Source organism: Belonocnema kinseyi, chromosome 9 (genome assembly GCF_010883055.1).
Source record: "Belonocnema kinseyi isolate 2016_QV_RU_SX_M_011 chromosome 9, B_treatae_v1, whole genome shotgun sequence".
Taxonomy (NCBI): domain Eukaryota; kingdom Metazoa; phylum Arthropoda; class Insecta; order Hymenoptera; family Cynipidae; genus Belonocnema; species Belonocnema kinseyi.
The window spans coordinates 84639527-84651919 of NC_046665.1; the positions used below are offsets into that span (position 1 = coordinate 84639527).

General features: G+C 34.6%; 1 protein-coding gene across 1 annotated transcript in view; it reads left to right on the top strand.

Moving 5' to 3' along the window:
* LOC117179378 (division abnormally delayed protein) overlaps positions 1-12393 on the top strand; it is a 165699-nt gene that overhangs the window by 58553 nt on the left and 94753 nt on the right. The window contains exons 3-4 of the mRNA XM_033371106.1: positions 7459-8023; positions 10812-11013. Coding sequence (XP_033226997.1) covers positions 7459-8023; positions 10812-11013 — 767 coding nt within the window. The remainder of the gene's footprint in view (positions 1-7458; positions 8024-10811; positions 11014-12393) is intronic.

Consider the following 12393-nt stretch of genomic DNA (forward strand, 5'->3'; position numbering starts at 1 on the left):
AGGGATTTCCCGCTTATTATGCGCATGAATCTCATGTCAATTGCGTTAATTTTACTCTTATCTTTTTCTTGATAAGTCCATGTCTCGCTACCGTATAGTATACATGTTTTACCGAAATTTGTCCACTTCAGCGCGACGCAGTCGACGAGTTCAGAATTATTTTCCTAACCTCAGTGAACCTTTCGCCGAAATATGTTTAATCATTAACCGTTGCAGTTCTTACCTGCAGTAAATTTTTACTTTTTTCTGTGATTGTTTTAAATCTGGTCTCCCGATTTATATCTCGAACTCACTCATTCTCTGCCTTTTCCCCATTGCTGCTAAGGACGCTGTAGCAGACGACTGCAACAAAATTTAACTTCATTTTTTTCTGTGATATTAGTGCATTATAATATCGTACAAAGCTCCGGGACCTGATTGTACGTTATCATATTGCTCTTTCTTGCAATATAGAGGTTTTGCGATATCATTGGGCAATATCTTTTTCTCCGTGTAATTTAAGAAACTAAACATTTGAATTTAAAATTGATTTATTCAAACTATAAAAGATTTTATGTGAGAAAAGTTACAGGATTAGAATGTTCAACTTTAAATAAATTAATAAAAAAGGCACAAGTGTAAGCAGCGAGATTCGAGCCCGCAACCTTCTGGCAACAAACCCGACGCGCTACCGCCTACCGGTTGCAAATACTTTACAGTCGTTTTTCTTGAAACATGTCAAACAGTGGGTGCTAAGGATTTCACCATTTTAATTTTAACAATTTTCATTTTCACAGTTTTAATTAATTTACCTTCATTTATAAAAATCATTAATCCAAACAAAAAACCTGGCACGCCCCTTGTAAATCAACATGAATAATTTTTTTGGAATAATTCCAGAAAGTCGTTTTAATGGCTGCTCGAGAAACGAGTCTTAAGATTGACTGGCGATCGAATAATTAATATGTTACTATATATTACGTCATCCCTGTAATGCAATTTCGTATTCAATTCACTAATGGTCTCCCGACGAAAAATATATCTTTATTTTCAAGTAGACTAATTATCTTATGCTTTTTTTCTTGTTGAGAAAATCAGTTTGTGCAGCCCTGTCTATTCCATTTATTAAGTCTCCTATATTAAAAATTGTGCAATATCATTTTGTTCTTTAAACATTAATGGGTAGGGAAAATGAAAAATTAGTCGGGGAAAAGTCAGGGAATTTTGAAAATGATGTTTTGCGGCCACCCTGAATATTTTCATACAAAAATATGCAGGATGGCCCGTCTTAGGATGGGGGCCCTTCTTGGTACCTTTCCCCTTACTCATGGGACTCATGGGAACCTGATTAAAAACTAAACCTGCTTGCATTGAGTACAAGAACATCAGGAGTTGAAACGTACGTGTTTAAATCTCATTTTGGAACACTCAAGTTCGTGAAATAAATTTGAATCACAGGTCCCTTTTAATTAGCGTAGTCCCCTTCTACACCCGAATACAGAACCGTTTCTCGCCCCCTTATTTCGTTTCTCTCCTTATTCTCTCGTCGGCATTCCACGCTGGTCATTTTTATTTTATTTTCTCTCATGTGGGCGAGGGCCGCCGCGCGCGAGTTCGAGTTCGAGTAGTGTACAAAGCAGCCAAGCTGCGTGAGGGGTAGTGCCACAGGTTTCGCCTTCCTTTCTTCCTTTGGACATCCTTTAAGAATGATCGCCGATCGCCAACCAGCAGATCAGATCGGTTTTTCAATATAAACTCGGATAATTACACCCCTAGGGAAATTTAATTACAGTTTCATTTTGTCCCCTTTTTTGAAGTTCACAATTTTTCAGACAATTAAACATCGTTTTTCCCCTTATTCCCTCTTTCCCCCTTTTTTCAAGAATTCCTCCTTTATTTTCTCCTGTTTTCAAGAACCTTCTCCCCTTTCCCGATTTTTCTCGTGTTTTGGCTTAAAGTTTGACTGAATTATAGTTAACAATATTGATCTTTTTTGGTTAAAATATACTACTACTACTTGCGTGAAAATGTAATTACATATTATGTTGAAATTCAATTATTTTGTTAAAAAGTAATTTTTTTGTTGGAAAATTTAACTAAATTTAATTAAAAAATTTAATTAAAAATTAACCTGTTTGATAAAACTGCAACAGATTTTGGTTGAAGTTGAATCATTTTTGTTCGATAATTCGATAATTTGATTGAAAATTATTTTTCTTGCAAATTCATCTTTTAGTGTCGAAAATGAGCTTTTTTGTTACATGTTGTAGATTCCTCTTTTTATTTTTTTATATTTTTGTAGAAAATTCAGCTGTCTTCTAAAAAAAAAAAACTTTTTTTTTACTGAAAATTTAAATATTGAAAATGCATCTTTTGGGGTTTAAGAGTAAAAACTGTTTTCTAAAAAATTCGTTCTAAAATTTGGTTTTAAATGTTACTGTTGGGGCACGAATTAATTTAATTGCTGTTAAAAATTTATTTTGTCGTTGTAGAAAACTCATTTCTCTTGGAGAATTAACTTTTTTATTGAAAATTCACCTTTTCTGGTTTCAAAATCAACTATTTTCTAAAACATTCGACTTTTTAGCTTAACAAACTCAATTCTTTTGTTGATACTTAATCATGTTTCATGGCGGAAAATTTATTAAAAAATTCAACTACACGGAGAGTAATTTTGGAAAATTAATTCACGCTACTACTCCTTAATTTATCAGGCCTCGGCGCAAAAACTAAGATCTCGGAACCCTTGCTTTTAAAGCAAGGCTTTAAATCACTTTAAAATTTTTGCTCCAAAATCATGCGCTTCCGTGAATTTTTCGTGAAATTTCTCTCCGTTTATGCTGAAAATTAATCTTCCCATTGAAGATTCAGCTATTTTGTTAAAAATTCTTATTTCTTGGTTAAGGTCAATTGTTTATTTCATATTAAATTAAAATGCCTGGTTGAAAGTAGAATTACTTGTTTAATCATTCATTTTCTTAATCGAAGATTTATCATTTCAGTTGAAAATTCATCTCTGGTTGAAACATTCGTCTATCCTATTTTTGCGGTAAAAAATTGATTTTGTTGGTAGAAAATTCATCTTTTTGATTGAACATTAATTTATTTGGTTGAAAAATTGTCTAGACTGGAACTTGGATTTAATACCGGTTTCGCGCAGGTCTTGTAGTAGCCAGTGTATTTTTCTGAAAACTTGTGTTTTTTTTGTTCAAATATTGTGTTGAAAATTTGGTTTATGTGGGATCCAATATTGCACCTACCATAGTTTTATACTTTTATTCAATAGAAATTATTCCCATATTTTTGTTAAAATCACGCTATCTCCCCTGGGTTGAGATCATTTCTGGCTCTAAAGTCTGCAATAGTTATTTTTAATGTTCGAAATACTTTATAAGCATGATAAATTTGTCATAAATTGAGGATTAAGCGAACAAAACATGATAAATCCCTAGGTTCACAAAAAACTTCTGTCCTATTAAAATCACGCTTTAAAAGTTGTATATCCTTCAAAACATCTAAATTACAATTCGCCTATTTTTCATAAGTGTTTAACATGCTTAAAAAAAGCATACATCCAAGCTAATACGTTTCAGAATTCGATAATATTTGACAACCAGTTAGATGGTTTCCTTATTATGATCGTATTTGAATTCTTCTTCCATCTCTGGTGTTTTTGAGATACAGCATTTGTCTAATCATCTCGGATGGATTTATTATGTTTTGTTCGTTTACTCCTCAATTATAAGGACCCTCAAATAAAAGATCTCAGCAGCACTCCATCTGGGAAAGGAAGGAAATGATGTTAGATAAATTCCAGGAGATTTTTTGGAAGCCAGTGGAATGAGTCAGAGCTTTTGCTACCCGCATTCTCGTGGTCGAAATGCAGGTCGTTTGACGTCGTGGTCTTCTCTTCTATATGCAATCCAGAATACAAAACCGATATTTCTTCCATTTACGATGGCCGTCTTTTGTCTTTAGGGTGTGCGTATTGGCATTGCTTGGAGGCCTTGGTTTGTTTTCAAAGGTGCATGGCTCAGGCGGATTATCGACATCCACCCACTCGAGCTAGTAGTTCGAAAACTTGCGAATGAAGTACGAGCTGCATTCTCGAGACTCGAGTACACGACTCTCAATAACCCATTGTTGTCAAATTTCAGTCGAACAATTTAAAATTCTTATATGTATAATGTTAATCATTTTTCCCCGAACGAAAAATGTAAATTAGACAATGAAGTTGTTGCACTTCTTCAAATATATTATTTTTCCGGTGAAATTTAAAGAGCACAAAAATGGTATATAATTATGTGAGAAAAGTTTTTAAAAATAAGTTTAAATATATTTTTTCAATGTTTAAAAAGTACACTTTTTACATTTTTTACGAGAAGATGAGGCATTCTGATTGGACTAGTGTCGGTTGTGAACCTCAGTCTGATTAGCGCAGTTTATTTGGGAATTAATATGGCCCCTAGTGATCGGAACCTTTTTTCACGTTTATTATTTTAAATTTTTTTAAAAAGCATGAAGAAGGACGAAAAAAGTGTTAAAAATGTTTAGAATTTCACTAAAACAGGTATTTATAAAGTGTGGCAGTGCGAACTGCAAAAACTCGACACGTGGATGGTCTCGAACTGTTTCGCCAGCTGTCAGCTCGAAACGTCGTTAGTCAATGGAGTCACTGCATACCATTATACAGATTGGTTCAGCTTTTTGCAGAATGTGATGTTTCAAGGTCACAGTTCGAATAGGGTTTTCGATACTTTTTTTTTTGAATATTTTTCTTTCTTAAAAGTGATGCATTATATTTTTTTTACAGTACTAACATTTTTAAAATTGTATGCAGTATTTCAAAAATATAAGATCTAAAATTCATGCATTTTGGTCAATGTTAAAGTAAATGGGAATTGTCAAAAATGTAGCGAGAATAAGATCATATTTTTTGAATATTAATGGTCAGGGCAAATGAAAAATTGTTCAAGGAAAAATGAGGAAATTATAAAAATAAATTTTTACGGCTAACCAAACCAGTGTTTAAAAAAAGCCAAAAAGTTATTAGCTCAATTTTTATTAATCTGTGCTAAAAATCATTTTGGAACTTTTAAATTGGTTGCAAAATGCGCTCCTAGGGAAAGTATAAGGTCAATGTTCTTAGGTGACCTTTTCGAAAGAATATCCTATAATACTTTACTGGCCTCATTCTAAAGTGTCTATTATATAATGCATCATTTATACTTATGTATTTTCACTTAACAAATTTTTTTGTTCGAAATTGATATTTTAGTGGTTAGGGAGCATCCACATATTGCATGACAATCTAAGGGGCAAAGTCCAGTATTATCAACACAAAAAAATTTGAATCTAAAGGGACGAATTTTCAACTCAAAAAGATACTTTTTCAATAAAAAATAGAATAGTTCAATTTTCCTTTTCAAAAATTCTCAACCAAGTAGCTTAGTTTTCATGCTTAAAAGTCGAATGTTTAAGAAAGATACGACTTTTAAACCAGAAAAGATGAGTTTTTATACAAATAATTAAATTTTTAACTTGTAAAAGATAAGTTTTCAAGCAAAAATAGACAAACTTAAATTTTCAGTTAAAACAGTTTAATTTTTAAATAAATAGTATAATTTTCAACCTAAGATATGAATTTTAAACAAAAAAGTTCATTTCACAACCAAATAGTAGAATTTTCAATTGAAACGATGAATCTTCAACCCAAAAAATTCATTTTTTACTAAGTAGTTCAACTGTTAACGAAGTAGTTAATTAAAAAAATAATAATTTTCAACAAAACATGCAATAGTAAATATTAAAAAAAATTAATTTTACGAAAAAAAATTAACACAAAAAATGGAATAGTTAAATTTTAAGTTAAAAAATCGATTTTCTATCAAAAATTAAACAAATTTTGAACAAAATAGTTGCATTTTCAACAAAATAATTAAATTTTTAATCAAATGAGATGAATTCTGAACCCAAAATATAATTTTAGACTTTTCAACAAGAAAAATTAACTGTAAAGTAAGAATAGTTTGATTTTGTTATTGGGTTCTATTAATCCATTTCACATTTAAGCTAAAAAAACTAGATAAAAAAGGAAGTTTCTTGAAAACGGAAACGATCAGAATTCTTGAAAAAAGGTGAAAAGAGATAAATAAGTTATTATTTAGCTGTACTCTTGCAGCGCCATCTTTTGCAAACTTTGTTAAAATTTAGCATTAGGCCACATAATATGTTGTGCTTCCTTAGTTCCCTGTTTCACGCGCGACCTAATTAACAATGTTTTCTATATATTTTTAATCTTGAAATTTCAAAACTTAAAATTTTTTGTATTTTAGTCTCATGATCGTTGATGCTTAATAAATTTCTTCCTAAATATATTTCAATATTATTTTTTTCAACTCTCTGTTCATGTACTTGAGATCTCCAGATCGCGATGCGCCTTCGGAATCTTTCCTCCTGGTGTGGACAAGTCGGACTTTTGGAGAGAAAGAGAGACTCACAGGGGCGAAAAAGTGTGCAAGAAAAGGAAAGGTCGAGAACAAGATTCTTCCGCGCGATTTTTATTGCTTCATTTGTCGCCACCGATCGCATAAAACTAAACCAGGAGATGGCCCTTTAGTGGGGACTGGGGACACTCGCATTCCTCGATGGGCGCTGGGCTTAAACATGAAAAGATTTCAGAAAAAGGAATCGCGTTAAGCGAGATGGCTAGATGACTATCTCTACCTCGATAATTCTCCTTTATTTAAATATTTCACAACATATGTTGGCTTTTGCATCTAACTTCTTTAAATATAGAAATGATAAAAGGAATGATGATAGTTGATTCATCAGGGCTGCCGCAAAACCACTTTAGTCACTTTTAGTGAGTTTTTTTTCTCAGATCACTGCTTAGTCACTCTTTAGGGTTTCATAGCCCCCGAGAGAAACCCTCATAGTTTCGGTCGATGTGTCTTTCGTAGTTTTTTACTGGAATTTGAAGTGAGGGTGGGGTAGTACGAGAAACAAAGGAGGTGAAATAGGAAAATCAAGAGGAAATTAGGGGCGAGGAAATATGGGAAATTACGGGAGGGTAAGTAGAGGAAATCAGAAGAAATTGAAGAGAAGCAGGCTAAATGATTGGAAGTGAGGGAGGTAGAGAAAGAAATTAAGGGAGGGTTAGTATGGTAGTACGGGCGAGTAGGAGAGGGAAATTGATGGCGGGGAAGGGAAGTAGGAGATGAGGAGTCTTAACTAGAGAAGTGAGGAGATGAGGAAGTAGAGAAGCAAGCATTTGGGAATGGGAGGGGAAGCGAAGGCTAAAGTATGTGGGAAAGGGAAGTAGAGGAAAGTAAGGTGAGAGGGATAAAGGCACAAGGAAATTTTGAAAATAAAGCTTTGCGACTACACTGATTAGGCTGTAACAGGCCTAATGATAGAATACAGACAAACTTTGTTTGTCAAACAGTGTGAATAAAACTGAACATTTTTTTGTTGCAGAAACCGTAACGGCGCTAGCTCGTCAGTCGGAGAACAAAACGCTGATACTCTTCGACCAGGTGTATCGATCAATGGCCGTGATGAGTAAGCCGTCAATCGAGGCCCTCTATCATGCAATGGTGGAATATGTCTCGCCCAGGAACACACCTGACATTCTCCAGCAGCCTCTGTCCCGCGATATGCTGCAGGAGCGATTTGCCGAGTTCTTCATGCGACTCTTCCCGATCGCCTACCATCGGACCATCAATCCAATTCATCAGGATTTCACCGACAGCTTCAAGGATTGTCTCTATAAAGCGATGGACGAGATCCAGCCGTTTGGCGACATCCCTAAGCAAATCTCACGCTCAGTGGGAAAGAGTCTTGAAGCCACCAGAGTATTGGTTCAAGCTCTCACAATTGGCAAAACTGTCCTCGATAAAACGGACAGTGTGCTTTTCTCCGGAACTAGTCTTCAGCAAGAAAGTTGCTACAGAGCTTTACTTCGCATGACACACTGTCCCAAGTGCAAGGGCATTGCATCCTCAGTCAAACCTTGCAAGGGTTTTTGCACCAATGTTGTGAGGTGAGAATTATGTTTAAAAATTAGATAAAGAAAAAGGGGTTTCGTAGCTTTCAATAACTTCCACTCGTGGGTTAACCACTATTGAATTCAGGATTATATATCAATTTCAGAATTTTCTTCAATTCTTTTTAAATGTTTTAGGGTATTTTAAAAGATTTTAAGAGACGTTTAACAGATTTCAATCATTTGATGGGATATTTTAAGCGATTTTAAATACATTTTAAGGTATTTTAAAAAATTCCAAGTAATTTTGAAGGGTCTTAAAAAGTTTCAAGTCATTCAATATTATTTCAAAAAATTTAAATTGATTCAAGGGATTTCAAAACACTTTAAGGGTTTCTAAAGATGGTAAGTGATTTCAAATATCTGAGAGTATTTTTAAAGGTTGTAAGGCATTTTAGCTGATTAAAAGTTTTTCAACGATATTCCAGGGCTTTGAATGATTTGAAGGGAGTTAAAAAAAATTTAATATGAGATTTTAAAGCAATTCCTGGAACTGCGGAAGACATGGAACTATTTTATAGGACCTATCAGGTTTTAGATAAGTTTGAATGTTTCCAAGGGATTTTATCAGATTTCCGAGTATTTCAATATGAGTTGAAAACATCTCAAGGTGATTTTAGTAATTTTCCAAGATTTCAAAAAATATCCTCAGATTGCATGTAATTTCATGGGATTTTATAGTATTTTAATGGATTTTAAAGAATTTACTCACAAAAATCCGGCATTTAGTATTATTGTATCCATGATCTTAAAGGATTTAAAAGATTTTATGATATTTCAAAAGGTTCCAAGGAATTTTTGATAGATTTCCATAATTTGAAGGGATTTCAAAGTATTGTAAAGATATTGTATTTTATAGGATTTCAAATATTTTAGGGTTTTTTAAAAGATTGCAAGGAATTTTCAAATGATTTCAGTAATTTAATAGAACTTTAAAGGATTTGAAATATTTCAAGGTATTTTAAATTTCCTAAGCATTTTTCAATGGATTTCAATAATTTAACGGTATTTGAAAGAGTTTTAAATATTTTAGGATATTCAGAAATATTGCTAGGAATTTTTAATAGAATTAATAAATTTCAAGAAAATTCTAACGATATTAATAATTGGAAAGGATTTCAGGAAATATTAGATTTCATGGAGTTTTCATGGGGTTTTATAATATTTTATTATAAAGATTATTCACCCAGCAGATTATTCACTAGAATTAAGGGATTTTGTAGGATTTCAAATATTTTAAAATATTTTAAGGTGTGGACAAAGATTTTAAAGAATTTAACAGATTTTAGAATACACAACAAAATGAGGGATTTCGTAGGGTTTCAAAGATTTTTAGAAGCTTACAAATATTGTTTACAGTTCATTTGAATTCGTTTGGGATTTACCCTAAATTGTTTTTAATTTTTACAATACACTTGAATTCTTCTGAATTCTCTCAATCCTACTTAATGCTATAGAATTGGTTAAATTTGTATTTAATTCATCCTGGTGAATTCTTAGGAATTTCATTTAAGAAATTAAATTTCCTTGAACATTTCTAAACATAATTCAAGCTTACTGAATTTAATAATTTTTTCTTCATATTTTTTAATTTTGTCCATTTGGTTTAGATTTGTTTAAAATTCCTCTAAATTTATGCCAATTTTACTGAAATCAATAGTCTTTTGGATTTAGACAATTTTTTCCAATTCATTTGAATTTAACTGTATCCAGAATTCGTTCAGATTCACATAGAATTCTAATAAAATTTTTAAGAAGTAAATTAGGCCGTGGCAGGCCTGAAAATAATAAAAGTAAAAACTTCTAAATTAAAATATAAATTTGTTGTATTCCATTTATAAAAGATTCCATATTTTTAAAACTTTGCAAGATTAGAATTTTGCACTTTGAACATTAATGGTCAGGGAAAATGAAAAATTAGTCAGGATATCCCGAAAATAAAGTTTTTCGGTCCCCATTCCCCTCCCACTCCCATCTCTCATTACACTTCTCTCCCTCCTCGTGCCCCACCCCTGCTGTACTTAAATCACTTCTTCACTCGTAATCCCCCTTCCCACTTGAAATTCCCCTCCTTTTCCTTACTTCCCCTTCTACTATTTCCTCCTCTTCTAAACTCACTTACTTCCCCTACTATCCTCCTCTCCTACTTCTCCTCCTCGCACTTCTCCCTCTCGCATTCACCTATCCTCATTCCTTATTCCCCTGCTTACACGTAATTTCCCGTCTCCTACTATCCTTTACCCTTACTTACTTCATTTCCCCTTTTACTATTGATTCCCCTCCTTACAATCACTCCCCTTTCCTATTTCTCCTATCCTTGCCAACATTCCCCTCTCGTACTGCCTCTGCAGTTATTTCCTTCTCTTCCAACCTCACTGACTTCCTCTGCTATTCTCCTCTCCTACTTTCCCTTCCTGCACCTACACGTGCATCCCCATCTTCCATTTCACCTACCCTCCCTCCCCCTTTCATCAATCCTTTTATATGTTCCCAACCCACTGATTGTTCCCCTTCTTATAATTCTTCTCTTCTATTTCCCCTCCCCTCACTCACTTCCCCTCCTGTTACAGATTCTCCAAACTCTCACTTCTGTGCCTCCATTCCCGGGAAAAAAGTACGATGGACGATCGGACACCCGGCTGAAACTATAAATGTTTCCGGCTTGGGCTACGAAACCCTATAAATAATGTCTTGTAAATTTAAAAGATGGGAAATCTTGTCAATGTTAATGAAGCTTTACTATGTGAAGTCGATCAACTGATGAGATACGAAATGAAATTTTCAGGGGTTGCCTGACGGAACCGGCATCGGAACTCGACCTTGCCTGGTCCGGCTACGTGGAAACCGTCGAAAGACTGGTTGTTGCTGTCGACGGTGTTAGCGATACTCTCGGCTTGAACGCCGAAAGGGCGGTCAGACAGCTGGACACCCGCATTTCGGACGCCATTATGCACGCGATGGAGAACGGGCCCGCTCTCGAGGAAAAGGTCAGTCCAAAAAGAGCAAATCTCTGAATCCTCAACCTCCTACCTACCTCACAACTTCAGCCCCCCCCCCCACCGCCCATCTTTCTTTACCTTCCAGAGTTCCAGGTTTGCCTACCCAACCTCTTAATCCTAAATCCTATTTAGATAAAGCATCTATTCCCCAAGATAAATCTCAGATCCCTCGCTAATCAGTTTCAGGAAGTTTTAATTATGCAGGAAGAGCTTACTGAATATTAAATCCGACCTCCTCACACAGATTCCTCCATCCGAAAAAGAAGTTCGAACCTGCTGCCAGGGAAATTAGTAATTGGAGAGGAAAATGAAGTTCCGTAAGGCGAGTGATATCGAATAATTTTCTCATGATGGTTATTATCGCAGATTGGTTCCAACCAGTGACGCTGATGGGTTATTGGTTCGGATTATTGGAAACGTATTTTCCGTTATCCCTGCACTTTGTTCGCGATGAATAGCTAAAAAACGTTTCATCTCGCATTCCGTTTGAATATACCGTTGCCTAGTCCCTAGTCTACTCGGTTGAGTTATTAACATTACCGGTGATCGTCCGTGAAAGCACTCTACATCCCTTTTGCTTGAGCCGTTTAGCTTTAATGTTGCCATCGATTTGCAGCTGACAAAACACATTTCTTACCATTACATGCGTCTTTGCGCTTTAATTGGAGATTGGAATGCCAGTGTTACTTCAGTGACGCAGCGAAAAACACAGTGGGCGAGAACGGCCCTCATCCAATCATCGCTCAAAACGATATATGGCTGTATAAAACTGTCATACATTCTGATTTGAGGTTTGGGCCCATTCTGCTCGTCAAATTAGCGCTCTCGAGAGCGCCACAAATTATCATGTCTACTACTTATTTCGAGACTTGAATAACTTTCAGCTAATTAGTATTACAAAAAGAAATCTTGTTATTCAATCCGCTCGGTTGGAAGTTTGACGAAGGACCCCTCACCAAATTTACAGAAAATGTCTATTATTGAAATGTTTTATCCTTCTCAAAAACGTTTTGCTAGGTTTGGGTAGATGCATAATATTTTGGAAAACAGGCCCACTGCAACAAAAGTTTCCTGTCCATGAGCTTGTCAAATTCACGATTTTGTGTAAACAGGATGTTTGGTGGTTGCTTTAACATCTTCTAAACAAGCAAGCAAGGAAATAGTTACATTATAAAGAAAACAAACCGCGGGATATTTTTTATTAACCCTTAAACGGCCAAAACGCCACTACCGGTACACTGCTTTTCAACGACCAATAACTACGATTATTCGACACTAGAAAAAATTGAGACACATATATTTTTATTGCTTAAGATCTCCTCTTTCCGACGGTGTCAATGAAATTCCTCAAAAAATTTATTTATTATC